Genomic DNA, 18,402 nt, shown 5'->3' on the forward strand with positions numbered 1-18,402 from the left:
CCCTATTCTCTTTAACGTCATCAAAGATAGACTAAAATTGATTTCAAGTTTGAAAATATTTCGGGAGGAAATTCCAATCTTTGTTGGAGTTAGTGGAGACCCTTATACCACTAGATACAGCCTACATTTACGTGGCTTTCAGTTTTGTTGAAAAACTTTCCAGACACCCTCAAACTTTCCCCGATATCTTCACATATCCGAAGATAGTCTAAAATTGCTTTTTTAACTCTTCAGTTTTAGAAAATTTCCTTGAGAAGTCACGATCCCCAAACGTTTCCAAAGAATGCATAAAAACTAATTTTAATTTTGAAAACAAAAAAAAATCTGGAGGGAGCTCCAAGCATCTTTTCTATAAGCACTACTAAAAACTGCATGAAATTTCGAATTTTGACTTAATTTTTGGAATGTTTCGGTGGGGCTCTGAATTCTTTTTTTTTCCGCAAGAAAAATAAGAAGGAAAAAAATAAGTTTATTTTCTTTCTTATTAAAAACTTATTAAAATACTTTTGACTCTTTAATGTGTCAACTATTTCCTATCAAAAAGGGCAACAAATTGAGGAACCGCCCTAGGCGGCAGAAAGTGTAGCTACGCCCCTGCTGCTGGGCAAGGCCTCTTTTTCCAAGCATTTCTCTGTCCATGTATTGTTGAGTGTGGAATATTATACAGTCGTCCCTCGCTACTTCGCGCTTCGACTTTTGCGGTTTCACTGCATCACGGTTTTTTCCTTCTTTTTTTTTTTTTCAATTATAGCAATGAGCCTTTTTTTATGTTCTCGTTCGTGTAACCTTTTTCTTACCAGAGAATTACAAATTATGCCTTTTAAGTAAGGTAAGCTATTCTTAGGGACTGTGGTTGTACTAGTTGAGGGAGTGGAGGTTTAAAATCGCCGAAGAAAGTTTATCTCAATTTAACCTTAAACGCTAACTGCAAAGTATAAATCACTGTAATATTACTAGGAGATAAATACATCTCTAATGGTGTTCAACAACGTTACTACTAGCTTTTTAAGCTGTATGCGTAATACCTTTGCTGAGGATAAATGTAGAGGAAGAAAGGGGGTACAAACGGTCACTAACTGGAAATTAATTCATCATTGAACAAGTTGAAGTTGAGCTATTTTCATAAGTTAGTAGTAGTGTGTAAGAACTGTATGTGTACTTTATTTCCCAATAATTAATGTGATATCGATTCCGTCTATAATATATCTCGTTTTCTCATATTTTGTGCAATATATTAGGTAATACAAATGTAATGTGTTGGATAAGGGTGCTGTTTTATATCTAGGGGGCTCTAACTATGTTAAAAACCTATTTAAATTGTCGTCAGTAAGTTTTTTGCCCTCTCATTAGGAAAATATAATATTAGGAACAAATTAACCGCGATAAACGAGGGTTAACTGTATTTTCTATGAGCCTGCCATGGTGTAAGTTTACCAGAATTCACGTCACCTACAGCTTGCTTCAGCTTCTCCACAGTGTAGAACTTCGATGAAGATATTTTATTCATAGTAACCTACAAGGATATGCAAGAAAGGATTTTTTTAAGTGATAAAATTGTTTTTATCCATACTCTAACCTTTTTTATTTTTCTCGGATAAAATTTATATATATATATATATATATATATATATATATTTCTGGGGGGGGGAGGTGCGCCCTTGCTCTTGGGGGAGGGGCACCCCTGTAAAATAAAGTGCGTTCTGGATTTTGTAACCAAGTTCAGAATTTGATTTATGAAAGGTGACATGCTATTTGTGAAATATGGCATCAAAAATCTGGACTGATAACCACCACACTTCCTCCTTCCACTTTAAGTTCTTTTCTAATGAAATAAGATGAAAAAAGTTCATTTATATAGAAGTTTTAGTTTTTATCTTTGAAAATAAATCAATCCACCCTTAAAAATCATTTTTTAATCCATCATTAATTTTTAACTCAGAAAAGTGAGGGGGCAAGCCCATTTACCTTTGGAGGTGAGGGGGCAGTTGCTCCCCTCGCCCCCATACGAGCCACTTATGCCCCCTTCTCCTCCCTAATATCACTATCTTTGTGCTGCAGGATCTCCGTAAATAGGAGAATTGTGTTTTTAAAAAGAAATTGTGAATGAGTTTCAAAATTTTTCAATTTCAATAAAAGGTATTCTGGAAAAAATCTGTCCTTCTAAAGTTAAAGATTTGGCAGCAGAAAAGAAAAAATAGAAAAGTATACAAACGCCAGGAGCTCCCACTCAAAAGGGGGGGGGAGAGAGATAATTTTTTCCCAAAATGCTTGATGGTGTTTTAGGAACGGTTTTCTAGTTTGGGGGGCTGGGGTTTTTTAGGAGGAGTGTGGTCCTTTTTGAGGGGGTGCGCCATCGGGCTTTGGTGAGGGCACCACTGATTAATGTCTGTTTTGAACAATCTAACTCAAGAAACTACTAAAACCAGGATGCACAATCATAATTGAAAGGCAAATTCCAATAAAGTAATTCCCTGCAAATTACGATAATTGTACAGACAAACTTCTTTAATTGCAGTTGAAAAAAGCATCTTCTTTTTCAGTTCAGCAACTGAATTTCTTGAGCTTAAAATATGTTCGCTTAGAAAACGAAACTCCATTGTTTCAATTTTCTTATTTTTGTTCAAGTACACTATTAATAATGCATATAAAATTTAAACCTTTTATTTATTATTTTATTTTCAGAATGCATGAATTTTGCTATTTTTCAACATTTTTTACCCAGTGAATACAAAACAAGAAAAGAAAAAAAAATCTAGGAAGAATTAATTATCGTGAGACAAATTCACCATGAGGTTCAAAAAAAATTCATATACAGTAAAACCCCTCTTAACCGGCACCCCTCTCATGCGGACAATTTTCAATTCCCCGATTCCAAGGGGAAACATTATTTAACCCCTGTCCTAAGGACACCCCTCTATTGTGGACAAAAAAATTTGTCCCGTTGGTGTCCGCACTTGAGAGGTTTTACTCTACTTAAATATTTTTTCTCTTAACATATTATTAAAATAAATAATTTAAATAAAGACATAAAAATATGAACTTACCTTTTGTATACTGGTCAAATAAAAGCTTCTCAGCGAATCCACATTTACGGTATCCAATTTGTCTCTTTTAGGTCGCTGAAGGTTTGATCTCATGACACAATGCCAAAATGTGACGGATATTATTGAGCGTCTCTAATTGCCACAGGTCGCCAGTTTCTTACCCTTTCAACTTCCTATAGGTCAAACATGATGTTCAAGGTCGTACAATGGGCAAAGTTTTCTGACCTTGAACCATAATACAAGAACGGAGATCGCCTTTTCGTGCATCGTCATTGCATTTAGGGAATGTTGGGGGAGCTCGATTATGGGCGGTGCAAAGTGCTTTGGGGGCTCTTACAAAAATGCTCTAAATGTGATGGAAAGTTTCGGATTTTGTTCCCGAAATGGGTATGTTTCACTACATTGCATTAGGGTGCAATAGTTATTACAAGATTTAAGGCAAAAGTGCATTGTTGCATTTATGGGTCATCACATTTAGGGACATTGACCTTATTCTTTTTATTGCTTCTTTTTCCAATTGTTTTTGCGCATTGTAACATATTTTTTTTAATACAATAAAAATTAAGTTCTTCATGTAAAACATGGTAGTATAAAGATATAAAAATGGGTTAAAACAGTCTTAGGGATGTTTTAAAACATCTGAAGTAGTTGGCTATAGTTATAAAAATCTGTATAACATAACCTTGTCCAAAACTCAAAATTTTGACTTACATGAGGGGTCTTGGTTTGAGAATGGACTGTATTTTATCAAAATTATTGAAATGAAAAATTTAACATTTACCTTTGTAACAGGATCTTTACTTCTTGCTGCAGTGAGATTGCATACACTCATGAAGAAATCTTCTTGAGGGAGAAACCAATTATTATCTAATAAAAAGAGAAAACTTTGATTAAAAAGAAAGAAAAAAAAAACAATAATGTAACTGAATTAAAAATGAAGCAAAAGTTTGGTAATTTGCAGTGACACAGAAAAAGGGGAGTTTGGGGGGTGTAAACACCCCCCAGAGCCATTGGTTTTATTTTAACATAAATGCCAATTTTAATACAGTAGTATATGCATATGAAAGGGACGTTTTAATCAAAAAAACCCTCTTCAGAAGGTATTTTTGATCAAAAAATCCATTTCAGAAGTTATTTTTGATCAAAAAAAAAAAAAACCGTTCAGAAGGTATTTTTGATCAAAAAACCCTCCCAGAAGGTACTTTTGATCAAAAAACCCCTCCAGAGGGAATTTTTGATTATTAATTTTGGGGAATTTTGATTTATCTGCTTTATTTTCAGCAGAGAACAATTAAGCAAGAGTGTACAATAAAGCTAAAGAACAATTGATGACAAAAATGCAAATTTTTTTTAAAAAAAATTGTAGATACTATGCCTAGTGATGTGGATTGGGTAAATACATAGTGGGTAGGGAAATATTTTTCGGGTATTTACCCTAGGCCTGGGTAAATACTTAAAAACTGAGTAGTTTAGAAGGGTAAAAAGAGGTGAATGAATGATAAATTTTTATCTAAGTATAAATAAAATCTTATAAAATTATCAAAAAATAAATTGTGAGTCAAAGAACCTCCACTTGTAATCTAAAAAAAAATGTTGGTGGTCCAATTTACCTTGCAGACAACCATCAATAAAATACTGAGTCTACTTTTCCTCATTAGGATAGTAAATAATAACTTTGGATGAAAACCTTGATTTGTACTGTCATTTCCTTAAAATTTGATTTCTTACTGCCTCTAAACTTCTTTCAACATTCCCACAAGTATGGCTACAAATTTAACCAGATTTTAGACGTTGTAGTCATATGTATAATAATCTTTCTTTTCCTAACAGGCTGTTTTTCCTGTTTGATAAGGGGGCATTTGCTCCAAGACTTAGTTGTCTAGTCGAAGTAGTTACTTTTTTTGGACATCTAGGTTTTTCTATTTTTTAGCAGATTCTGATTTCTTTCCCTGTTGGCAAGTGGTAGGTTTTTGTCAGGGGAGGGGGAGATTTTGCAGCAAATGGGTGATTTTTTTTATATTTTCAGTGTTTTTGAAATAAAAATTATTCCAGGCACTATTTTACAATGCTTATTGTTTCCATCTTACTATATTTCAGTCGTTATTGTGTAATACAAAAGTTTTTCGATGGAAAAGGCTATTTTTAAAACAAAGTATTAATTCCTTTTCCTCTTTTTTTGCTTCCTTATTATTCAGGCCGTCAAGTTATTATTATTATTTATTTATTTATTTATTTATTCTTTTTTTTGGTGATGAAACTTATTCAAGAACATTGGAGCATAATATGCACGTGTATTTGTTTTAATGAACCCTCTTCCTTTGGCTCTTCAATTTCATGCAATGTATCCCATCCATGTTAAAGAAAATAATTTTTTTCTTATTAAAGTTAATTCACTTTGTATTTCGATAGTTTCATTTGTTTATCCAACCAACAATAAAAAGGGATTTGTTTTTTAAATATTTTTAAAAGAAAGTTAATTAAATTAAATTCATTAACTAGCTCTTGTTTCTCCAATAAATGTGCCATATAAAGACAAAAAAATTAACTTTGGACAATAAATTTTCCTGAATGCAGATCAATTAGTATGAATTTTGAAACGAAAAAAAGAAATACAGTAAACTCCCGATATCCACGGAAAAGGGAGGCACGGCAACAGCGGATTAGCAAAAACTGCTGATAATCTGAATAGGTAAAAAGCAATTCTAGTGTATGTAATAGCTAAAAAATATGAATAACATTCACACATACATTTAAAGTATAGCTAAAAACAATAACATTGAATACGAAAAATATATGTAAAAGCTAAAAACGAACAATAACACAATCATAAGTTAATGATTAAGACCCCTATTTCCGACAAAAATAGGTAGCACTGCACTTTGAATTGACATAATGACTTCTCCTTTAAACCTAATGTCGATGGAAAGAAATTTTGACATAAGGGATTCGTTATGATATCAATTCGAAGCAGAATGCCACCGATCGTTTCCTGATTTAGCGCTGGAGTTCTAGGGCTTAGTTTCCTGGAATAAGTTAGGTTGGGCCAAAAATCTTGAAGAGGAGAGAAGGAAATTTTTATTGAACAATTGGTCTAACCCGCTTTAAGACTGCAGGTGTACAAATCAGGTTCCAAATAGTAGGGCTCGACCGATGGCATTTTTTGGCCGATGGGCCGATGCCGATTGTTGGCCGATTGTTCAACTCCAAATGGCCGATTGCCGATGGCCGATGCCGTGGGCCGATGGCAAAAAAAAAAAGTCTAACGGAAATAAATTGATAAGATTTTCAGGGATTTAAAGTATCATTTATTCATTTCACTTTACTTCCTTTCTACGAATAAGGACTTGTAATCAAAAAAAAAAAAATCAAATTTCGACCTAATTTCTATTTTACGATCACCCAATTTAAACTTCACAAACTTTTTCGGCACATTTGTACACGCATATGTACCAAAGAACATATAGATGATCAAAATATCCATTTTTAACGCCTCCTCAGTTAATTATCGCAAGTTCTCTTGTGATGTCTTCATACGCGTAAACTTGCATCACTCAGAAACGTTATGAAATAGTAAGTTGAAAACTCATACGTACGTAGTATGATCTAAAAGTTCGAGTACAAGCAGTATAAAACCTTACCCTGAATACATGAAATACACCGCCAGCTCAGTCAATTCCAGCCGAGGACTGCAGTTTCGTGCTTATTAGCACTCATCAGCACGGCATAGGAGTGACTGAGCTGGAGGTGGAAAAACCTCTTAAAGACGCCTAGAGTGCCAAAGAAACTGGTAGCTAATACAGAATTAGCACTGACCAGACGAGTGACCGAAACAATGGTTCGGTTCGACTCGAATATTGAAGGCAAGGCAGGTATATTCAGTAAGTTACCACCCTATAGCCAGGGCTATAAGGCCACCTCCAGCTCAGTCACTCCTATGCCGTGTTGATGAGTGCTAATAAGCACGAAACTGTAGTCCTCGCCTGGAATTGACTGAGCTGGCGGTGTATTTCATGTATCTCTGCCTTAGCCCTGGCTATAGGGCGGTAACTTACTGAATATACTTACCCTGAATTGTTCACATTACCGAAGCACATCTATCTACAAAATAATCACCTTGAACGACTATGCACTTCTGCCATTTTTCGCAATCTCCTGTAAGGCCTCTTGCGCTGCTGCTTTAACTTCATCCTGGGGAAGAAGGCGACTTTCATGTTGAAGATGCACGGTTTGATTGATCAATGCTCTGATATGACAAACAAATAACGTACCGTTTCGTCGGACTTAGCTCCGTGTGACTCTTACCTGTTCCCAACAAAAAAAAACAGTTGCATAGACGCCGCTTTCTTCCGTCAAGAGAAGATAAAGCTGCATCATAGTAGGTTGCGAAAAAGGCTTCCAGGAGTGTTTCCAAAAGTTATATGAATAATGGGAGAAGTACATAGTCCCTCAAGGTGACCCTTTGAAGGCGGATGTGCTTCGGTAATGTGAACTATTCTGGGTAACGTTTTATACAGCTTGTCCCCGAAATTTTGGATCGTACTACGTACAATCTATATAGGATGTAGTTATGCTTCTCTTTTTTGACCGTTGTAAGATGATCGAGCCAAAAAAAAGGAAGAAAAACAAAGACACTGTTTAATAACCAACTGATTTTTTTTTTAATTGAACATATAACTAAGATTTCAGCAATATTGTAATAATGTATGGATTATGTACACTATACATAGTTAAAAAAACTTTAAATTATGTTGTTCAATCATTCAAAAAAAAATTTAAGAATAAAAATATGACATTGTCAACAAATTACGCAATTAAAGTGGAAAAATTGCACGTAGACATTTTTTAGTCATGAAATTAAACAAAAAAGGTAACAGATAAATTACAATATTAAATCATAATAGGAATATTTTTATACTTATTTAAAATTTATGAATAGAAAATTTGCATTTTTCATAAAAGCTATAACAGTGACATAAATTTTTCTGAAAAAAGAAATAGCCATGAAAAGAATGAGGTTCTTAAAACGCAGCTACAATAAAAAAAAAAAAACTCGATATTTACTCTAAGTTAATAATAACTGAATACATATACTACACTATCTGACGTTTGCACACACAATATTGAAAAATTTGATTGTTTAAAATGTTTTATGAAGCACTACAAACAAGTTCAAATTAAAATTTTCAATTTAACAATAATTTGCTGAAATTTAAAAAATTGCTTAATAGAAAATCCTTGAAACTTTTCTATAACATGTTATTAAAAATATGATGAAAACGAAAATTGGATACGAAAATATGATGGAAACGAGTAACTCACAACATTAAACTTCGTTCACAACTTCGGCCTCATTTGTTTACTGCAGAACCGATACCACCAACGCCTCGGAAGAGTTTCTGAGTCGACTTTGGCACTTCCGAAGAAAAAAAATTCAAAAGTCCCTTTGATTTCCGAATTATGTTACCATTCAAAACGTCTTTAATCAATTTTTTACATTAATGCTCTAAATGCTTTCTAAACAATAGATTAAGTTTGAAAAAAAAAAATCTCTAATTTTATGAATGGTGTTAGTTTTAAACAACTCGGATGTGTAACTAGAGTTTAATTTCAGAAATACAGGGAGGGAGAGGGGGGCAGGCAAGAGCTCTAAAAATCACCGTTGGTTCAACGGGAATCTAACAACATGACACAAAAACCGGTTTTTCCATCTCATATGTGTTTCCATGGTCTCCAATTCGGCAATATACACTCTATAACAAAAAAATCGCGCCATGACGCCTACACACTGCCGAGCCAGATTACAGTGGTGCATGGCTCGATCAGGTTTGAATGGTGCCGACTGGGAATGTATAGTCTTTAGCGATGAATCTCGATTCCAACTGTGTCATGACGATCATCGAAGACGTTTTGGAGACACCCAGGGCAGAGGGGGGATATTGGTTTCTTTTTTGTACGCCACACTGGCCCTTAACAAGGCATTATGGTCTTGGGTGCCATTTCCTTTAATAACTGGACCCCTTTAGTCGTAATTAGAGGTACACTTACTGCATAGTGGTACGTCGACGACATCCCAAGACATGTTTTGTTGCCGTTCCTTTTGCAGTACCCTCGGCTGGTTTTCAGCAGGACAATGCAAGATAACATACGGCATGTGTTGCTATGCATGTCTGCAAACTTATCAAACTCTTCTGTTGCCTGCCAGATCGTCATATCTCTCTCTCCCATCCAGCATGTCTGGGATATGATGGGATCGGGATTGCATCTGGCAAGGAATGTTGATAACCTCATCCGACAATTGGAGCGAATTTGGCCGGAAATACCGCAGGACAACCTCCGGGAGCTCTTTATCGGTGTTTCCCACGTTGTGCTTCAGCTTGTATCTAGGCTAGAGGCGGGTCAATACCTTATTGAACTTGTTACTGTAACTCTGACATAAATTATTCAATTGTTCTAAGAATTTAATCATTTACTATTTTGTGCATTGTCTTCCTATCTACTAATTTTCGTCTCAATCGGATCACTCTTTCTTGGTGCGTCGATTTTTTTGTTATAGAGTGTATGACCAAATGATCGTCAGTCTGAGACGCTATATTAGTTTCGTATTGAAATAAGTAATTAATAGCCACAAAAAATGAGTAAATAGGCTTTTTAGAACACCCGATCGAAAACAAAAAGGGAAGTGCACAACTGGAACGTACGCACACTCCACATGCGAAATTTTAACCTTCTACAGCTTACCATTTTTGAGTTATGACTCATGAGAGATACATACGTACATCCAGCCGCAAGAAACAACGCAATAATTAACTTGTTTAGTACCTGAATGCAGTATTAAAAACTATTTCAGGGGTGACTAAAATAGAAATTCATACTGAAGTTTAAGTAAACAATTTTATATGAAAACAATAACTCCCTTTACTTTGCATTAAAAAGTAAAACTGCAAAGGTCTTTTTTTTTGTTTTCGAAAACATCGACCAATTCCATCAGCTTTTCGATGATTTTAAGGCCGATGTTTCCTGCAAGTTACCATCGGCCGCCGATGCCGATGGCTAAATTGTTGAACCATCGGTGCCGATGCATCGGCTAGGCCGATGCATCGGTCGAGTCCTACCAAATAGTCTGCTTTCAGTGACTTTAGAATTTTGATATTGTGGGAAGGAAAGAGAAGGAAGAAATAAAACTGTCAAAAAGTAGATTTTGCACTCGAGTGAATTTTTCTACATTCAGTAAAACAGCACCATTTAAAAACAAAAATTAAAAGAGAATGAAAAGACCCTCGGATAATCTGACCGCTGATAATTGGGAGTTTACTATAATACAATACCTGTTTGCTGTGAAGACTCTCCTTTTTGCAAAGCATCAACAGATTTGTCAACATGAAGATCTTTAAGGTCTGAACATACACTGAAAAATTCATAATGAATAAATATATATAAGGGGCTAAAAACAAGTTATTTAACAGCTCTATGGGAGCTAATGATAAACAATGCTTTAGAGATTTTTTTTTTTTTTCTGAAATCTTGTGTTGATTTCTACTCAGTCATCAAAGTAAAAATAAATTATCAAGATGAATATCTTGACAATGTATTTGCTCAGGCAAGATCAAGAAATTAAAGTGTTTTAAGTGTTACTAATGATAGAAATGAAGAGCAAAAGAACAAGTTGCAAGAAAAATACAATCATCAACAGCCAGCCCTACACTTTTTAAGGTTAATTTACTCATTTTATTTCCAATTTAAGAACAAAACTAGAAATTGTAAAAAGAAGCAGAAATGTCAAAATTTTCAGAACATGATTATTTGTTTTACTTGTTTATCTGCTTGAGACATTTAGCACTAAGCAATCATTTTTTTTTTTTTTTTGGTTTATGTACTCATTGTTTAGATATTACTAAATCAATTGTTTTACTTAAACAAGCCATACTTGAATGAATTTGTTTAATGAAACTGAACCAATTGTTTCTGATATCTGAAAATACTTCTGGGTAACTGGAGTAAGTCTAATATATGTCTAAGTGTTTATTTGGAAAAAGTTAGTATATAAAATTCATCAAAATCTTAAGAAAACGCAAGTTGAATTATTAAAGATATTCTTGTTTGCCAGAAAACACAAACCTCCTACTAAATTGACAGTTATAGCTTATTCTTTTAAATTACAATGCCAAACAAACTAATGGCATTAAACAGATAAAACCTATGGCGTCAAAAGGATATGTTTGAGGTTAGCTTTTATTTTTATCAGGGCTGCAGAGTTGGAATGAATATGAATGATTCAGACTCTGACTCTGGAAGTTTAGAGCCTTTGACTTGAATTCTGCAAGCACTGGTGGAGTTGCAGACATAGAGGGAAAATTACTAAATCACAGTCCTGAATTTTAAACCTTTGACTTTTTTACTATAAAATCAGTCCAATTTGGCAGCTCTGATTTTAATGAGTCTTATTTCTGGGAGTTCGCTAATGCACTCACATAAAGTTTGAACCCAGTCAAATTTGCTTGAACCTTGCTTTAAAAAAATGTATTTAAAAGTAGTTTCCAAAAATTGTTACAAACTAATAGTTTTTGTATTGCACTACTCATTACTCTGTTATATAGTTATAAATCATCCAGGGTTGGGTTCTTCAACGTGTGTGGAATGATAATACCAAAATAAGGAGGACAAAGTAATATGAACGTCTAACTGTTTTATTCACACTCCATGGACTGACTTTCCCAGCCAAAGCATTGGCAACCGCGCATGCGCTACAAGTCGATGCTCATTAGTATACAATATGTTACACGTCCTTTTCTTTTCTTTTTTTTTTTTAAACAAAAAAACTGATTTAAACCAAACACAATTTAAGCATGCACTAAAGATTAAAATGATAAAAACAAATAAGTGCAAAAATTACTAAAACAATCACAATTTAAACATATACTAAAATATTAAAATATTCAAGAGAAATAAATGTCAAAAGTTTTTTTTTTTTTTTTTTTTTAAACATAGTCCTGGAACCTGAGGGGTCTTCTTATTATGTGTTTTTCTCGTTTGGGGGTTGAGACATTATCAGTCAGAGTCTCAGTTGGATTTTCAGATGAATCCTCCCTTACTATTTGGGTGGATGGTGATTTTAATTTTTCCTTATCTACATCCAACTCCATGTTTTCTTTACTCTCATCTGGTCTTAGGTGAATTCTATTTCTTTTAAGTTCACTTCCTGCCGCTGTTTTCACTAAGTAAGATCTGGGTGTATTTAACTTTTCTACAACTGTCCCTGGGGCCCAATCTCGGTGCCCTAGCTGTACGAAAACTGGTTGATTTTTCTTTAGAGTTGACAGTTTTACAGCTGATCTGTCATAATATTCTTTGTGTTTATTTTGCTGCTTTTTTAAAATCTTTATTGTTTCATCTGTTGGGAACTTTGGTGTGAGAAGAGATGTTTTCTGTGGCATTACAGTTCTAAGTCTTCATCCCATAAGCATTTCTGACGGTGATAACAAACTGGATTTTGGAGTGCTGTTGTATTCCAGTACTGCTAGGTTGGGATCTCCTTTGCTTCTAATAACTTTTAGTAAAATTGATTTCATTGTTCCAATAGCTTTCTCTACCATTCCATTTGATTTTGGATACTTAGGTGACGATATTACAGGCTCTATGTCATACGACTTAGTAAAATTTTGGAAAAGTCTACTATCGAACGGTGGACCATTATCAGAATGCAACCTGCGTGGTATACCATGTGTTCTAAAAATTTGTTTCAGTGCATTGATAACTGGCTCTGCTGTTTTCTTTGTCAATTTCTTAATTTCTATGAATTTGGAATGGTAATCAACACATAAAAGATAGTCTGTTTTTTGTAGATACATGAAATCAATAGCTACCTCCTCCCATGGCAGTGTTGGTATACTGTATGGTAGTAAAGTTTCTTTTACATTAGCACGTTGATGTTGTTGACAAATTGTACATGCATTAATGAATTTTTTTATATCTTCACAAAAATTTGGCCAATATAAGTTCTTTGAAGCTTTGTTTATGCAAGATGTTATCCCTTGATGGGCTGAATGTATGTTCTGCAAAATTTCAGCTTTCATCTTTGTGGGAATTACTAATCTATTTCCCAGAAATATTAAATCGTTGTAACAGTGAAGTTCTGCTTTCTTGTCCCAATAGCTTCTAGTTTTCTCAGGCATCTGTTTAAAACTTTGCGGCCAACCTTCTTCAATGTATTTTTTTATTAAAATTAGCTCCGGATCATCTCTAGTAGCAATCTTTAGAACTTCGGTCTTCTCATCAGTAGCTGATAGGACTGTATGAACAACTGCTGCTCCGGCCTCTAAAAAACTAGTATCTTCACTACCTTCCAACGGTGTCCTAGACAATGCATCTGCGATATATAATATTTTACCTGGTACATGTTTTAGTTCAAAATCATATTTAAATAATTCTAAAACCATACGCTGTAGTCTTGGGGACAACTTATCTATAGGCTTTTTCAATAGACCTATTAGAGGCTTATGATCAGTTTCAACCAAAAATTTAGTTCCAAAGATAAAATAATGAAACTTTTTACAACCAATTAAAATTGCCAGCAGTTCTTTCTCTATTTGACTGTAACGTTGTTGTGTCTCTGTCAATGAGGATGACGCGTATGCAATTGGGTGACCCTCTTGTATCAAAACAGCACCCAGTCCAAATTGACTTGCATCTACAGACACTGTGGAGAGTTTATCTTTGTTGTAGAAAGACAAAACAGGAGAGTTTGTAACACATTTTTTTAAGTCTTCAAACGCCCTTTGTTCATTTGAACTCCATACAAATTCTACATTCTTTCTAAGTAACTTCCTTAATATACCAGTTCTGTCAGATAAATTTGGTATAAATTTTCCTAGAAATGTAATGATACCTAAAAATCTTTGAAGTTCTGCCTTATTCTTTAGCGTGCCGTATTCTACTATAGCTTTAATTTTGTTTTCATTTATAGACTGTCCATTCTTCGATAAATCAAAACCCAAATATTTAACAGAATCCATTCCAATTTTACTCTTCTCTTTAGATAATTTCAAACCATGCTCTCGAGCTTTATCTAGAACAGCTTTTAACTTGGCATCATGTTCTTTTTGAGTTTTCCCAAACACAAGTATATCATCAATGTATATTAAAATACCATTTCTATCAATAAATATATTTTCTATAGTTTTCTGGTACACCTCAGGTGAACTGCTTAATCCATACGGTAATCTACAAAACTTATAGCGTCCAAAAGGCGTGGCAATGGTACACAATTTAGAACTTTTTTCTGTTAGAGGAATTTGTAAAAATGCACTTGATGCATCCAAGACACTGAAAAATTTAGCTCCCTCCAATTCCGAAAAAAGACTTTGCTGGGTTGGTATTGGGTAATGCTCTCTTTTAATATACTTATTTAAGCCTCTGGGATCCATACAAATTCTTATTTCTTTGTTTGGTTTCTGTACTACAACAACAGGGTTAACCCAGTCTGTTGGTTCAGTAACTTTTTCAAGTACCCCTTTTGACACCATGTTATCAATCTCTGCCTTAACTTTTCCCTTTAAAGACGCTGGTATAACTCTAGGTGCAGAAATTTTTGGAACTGCATTTTTGTCTAATTTTATGTCATATGTATACAAAAGTTTACCCAAACTGCCAGTGAAAACATCATTGTACATTTTGAAAAAATCAACATTTTCAACAACTGAAATTATTTGATTTCTTTTAATAAATCCTAACTTTTCAGAAGAACTCAAGCCAATTAAAATACTCGAATTTTGCTTAACAACATAAAATTCCAAGACTTCAGCTTTATCGCCATATTTACACAAAAATTCACAAGTTCCTATGACATTTAAAGAATGTCCTGTATACGACCTCAAAATTTTACTAGTCTTCTTAATATTTTCAGTTCTTTTAATTACTTTAAAGTATGATAGTGGAAGAATATTTACCTCCGCACCCGCGTCAATTTTACAAGATACCTTAGTGGTGTTAATATGTATTTTTTCTTTCCACTCGGAATTGATCACGTCAACAACCGATGCTACACTAATTTCATTACTATCGGTTTCATATTCATCAGAGTCATCTGTATTATCCACTAAATTTATCTTTTTATTCTTGCAAACACTTGCGAAATGGTTTTCTTTACCGCATTTGTAGCACCGCTTTCCGAAAGCGAAACATTTCCCGTAGCGATGATAAGAATCACATTTTGAACATTTCTTTTTTACTTCCGCCTTTCTTTCACTCTCGGAATGATCCACGATGTTTTTCTTTTTCGATGACGCACGCTTGTTAATAGCTAAAGAAACGCTTGAATTCTTTTTCTCTTTTACTGCAAGGACCGAAGATGCATGACTCATTAGTTGAATTTGCTTGGTGCTCGATTCTTTAGCACGGCAATATTTCACAGCCTGCTCTAAATTTAGATCCGATTCTATCAAAAGTTTTTCTTTGACTGCCACATCATTTATGCCAATAATTAAAAGGTCTCGAATTAAATTTGCTTCCTGCGTTTCGAAATCGCAATCTTTAGCCAAAACCTTTAAATTCGTCACGAAAGAATCAACACTTTCATTTTCCCCCTGAACGCAATTGAAAAATTTGTATCTGGCTATAACTGTATTTTTCTTCGGTGCGAAATAATTATCAAAACTGTTTAGTACAGCGTCGTATTTCTCAGAGTCCGCGGAGCTTAATCGAAAGCTATGAAAAATATCTAAACAGTCTTCGCCCATACATGTTAGCAACAATGCTACTTTTAATTTATCCGCCTTATTTGTTTTTTCTGTTGCCTCTAGATAAAAATTAAATCTCTGTTTGAACTTTTTCCAATTTTCTGGAACGTTACCTTCCAAGCATAATGCTGTAGGCGATTTGGCTTCCATCTCGAAATAAAAAAATTCTACTTACAGTTTTGCAAGGTCCAAATCAAGATTTGTTGAGCGCACTTAACAGGTTGTTATCAATTTCCACTTTGTTGTTCCGTGAGCTGCCACCATGTTATATAGTTATAAATCATCCAGGGTTGGGTTCTTCAACGTGTGTGGAATGATAATACCAAAATAAGGAGGACAAAGTAATATGAACGTCTAACTGTTTTATTCACACTCTATGGACTGACTTTCCCAGCCAAAGCATTGGCAACCGCGCATGCGCTACAAGTCGATGCTCATTAGTATACAATATGTTACATACTCTACTTTCTAAAAAAAAGTAGTGCACTACACAACAAACTACTGAAAATTGGTAACAACAGTAGCGCGCTATTTCCTACTTCGGACTCCTGGTTTTAAGCTATTCAATTCTCAAGCTAACATAGAAAGTAGAAAAAATTGCTACTTTAATAGAATTTTGGGCACTTGAAACCAGGGGCGGATCTAGAGGGGGGCCATTGGGGCCATGGCCCCTCCCAAACCCTTGTGATTGTAGAAATTTTTTGAAGAAAAAAAAAGAAAGAAAATGTTATAAGATAAAAAAAATAACACATGTGTTTTACTGAAAAAGAAGTATAGGCCTTAATTGCGAGATAAATTATATCCCTATCCTCAAAACAAAACTTTTATTTCCAAAATGTTTCTCCATCTTTTACATCATTTCTTGATTTCAACTACAAACACTTGGACGATCTCTAAATGCTGCTGTTCTCAGAGTATACCTATTGTTCACAAGACCAAAGAGAGCATAACTTTTTATTTTTACGACTTTAATTTCAAAACTAGGGAAAGAACCTCCTTTCCCCATGCCCTTTCACAAATGCCTTGATATATAGCAAAAAATTGCATTTTAAGTCTTTTATTTGAAAAAATGTCAATGCAAGCTAGCTTATCCAGCTCTTTTCACTTAACTTGCTAAAAAACAACTTAAATTAAATTTTTTGGGACTTCAATTACAAATGATTTTTGATAGGACCCCCTCCCTCCCTAGTTTATATCGTGATGATAGCTTTAAAAGGAGGTTTTTGGAGGAGCTCACGAATCCTCCATCCATTTCTCAAATATGTATAAATATAGTTAAAAATCGAATTTTTAGAGCCTCAAAGGCAAAATATTTCCAGGAAGGAAGGATTCTAATCACCTTCACACTTTCTTCGCACAAGCAAACATTACCTAAAGGTGCATTTTTTTAGGCTGGACAGCTGAAAGAGCTACAAGAGCACCCCTCCTCTTCTAACTTCTCAATTTAAATATTCAGAATATTTTGGTTTCTAAGCTTTATTTTCAAAAAGTATTTTAAGGCTAGCGCCCGAAATCTGACCTTTCTCCGTACATTATCAAAAATACACAAAATGCGTTTTTAGTTTCCTAATTTTCAAAAATTACTCGGAAATTTGAATTTTGAAACATTCTCGAGGGAGATTCCTAAATCCACCCCATCATCTAATGTATCGATAGCCCAAAAATTGAGTTTTTAAAACTTCATTTTAATAAAATTTCTGGGGAGTTCGGAGTTAGTTCAAAAGTTTCAAATGGCCCCTCCCAAAACAATCGGCTGGATCCGACACAGCTTGAAACAGCTTACCGGAAGAGGCTGTAATGAGCAAGGGGGAAGATAGCTTTAAAAGGGCCATTGATCTTTATTGGGGACTAATATATTGACTAGGACTATCCTAGCTGGGCCAAATGCCTATAGCTAGTCGTCACATTTGCATTGTATTGTATTTATTGTATTACGCAGTCGTTTAACACCTTAGAAAATATTTGGAAAATAATTTTTACAAACAGCGGTTTTACATTGTTTATTAGATTTAAAAAATTAAAACACACTCATTTCTTATGGAAAATAAAATATTTAAAACCGACACGTTAATTAGAAACTGGATGTTTTTCGGTAGATGAATAAAAAATCTTTGAATCAGATTTTAACATTCATCTCAAATGTACAAAAATTTCATTAAACAAATCTTACTTTTCAAGCTCCATCACAAAATAAACAAGTTCTTCTCTAGCAAAGATTTTCAAACGTGAACCTAATTAATTTCCTTCTTTTTCAGCACAAAATAGAATCCGCATCTGCAATTTAATTTTAAATTGTTAATTTGTCAAACATCTTTCAAAACACAAATAATCAAATAGCGCCATGTGCTTTTGCTTTTAGTCACAAAGCAACGTGATTGGCCGATTGGATTGCTCACTGTAAACATAGGGCAGCTAATGCCATTAGCAACGAAAAGTTTAAGAAGCAGTAGTAAGACCATGTGATCATGATAGTTCCAATTTACTGCTGGAAGAGAATTTCCCGTTTCTCTTCAAGGAAGCCCGTACACAAGACTCTGTCGAACCAGAGTTTCGTTTCCGAAAGTTCTAAAACATTCATACGCATGTAGGGCCTGACTATACGCATGTAGGGCCGGGGCCGCCACGAA

At 34.4% G+C, this 18,402-nt stretch overlaps 1 protein-coding gene across 1 annotated transcript in view; it reads right to left on the reverse strand.

Annotated features, from left to right (window-relative positions):
• LOC129231568 (deoxycytidylate deaminase-like) overlaps positions 1-18,126 on the reverse strand; it is a 48,108-nt gene extending 29,982 nt beyond the window's left edge. Inside the window, exons 1-3 of the mRNA XM_054865925.1 lie at positions 17,946-18,126; positions 10,370-10,449; positions 3,826-3,911 (exon numbers count right to left, since the gene is read on the reverse strand). Of these exons, the coding sequence (XP_054721900.1) occupies positions 3,826-3,911; positions 10,370-10,449; positions 17,946-17,959 (180 nt within the window). The 5' untranslated portion in view covers positions 17,960-18,126. The remainder of the gene's footprint in view (positions 1-3,825; positions 3,912-10,369; positions 10,450-17,945) is intronic.
• Positions 18,127-18,402: the final 276 nt, after the last annotated feature.

This window comes from Uloborus diversus, chromosome 10, assembly GCF_026930045.1.
Source record: "Uloborus diversus isolate 005 chromosome 10, Udiv.v.3.1, whole genome shotgun sequence".
NCBI classification, from domain to species: domain Eukaryota; kingdom Metazoa; phylum Arthropoda; class Arachnida; order Araneae; family Uloboridae; genus Uloborus; species Uloborus diversus.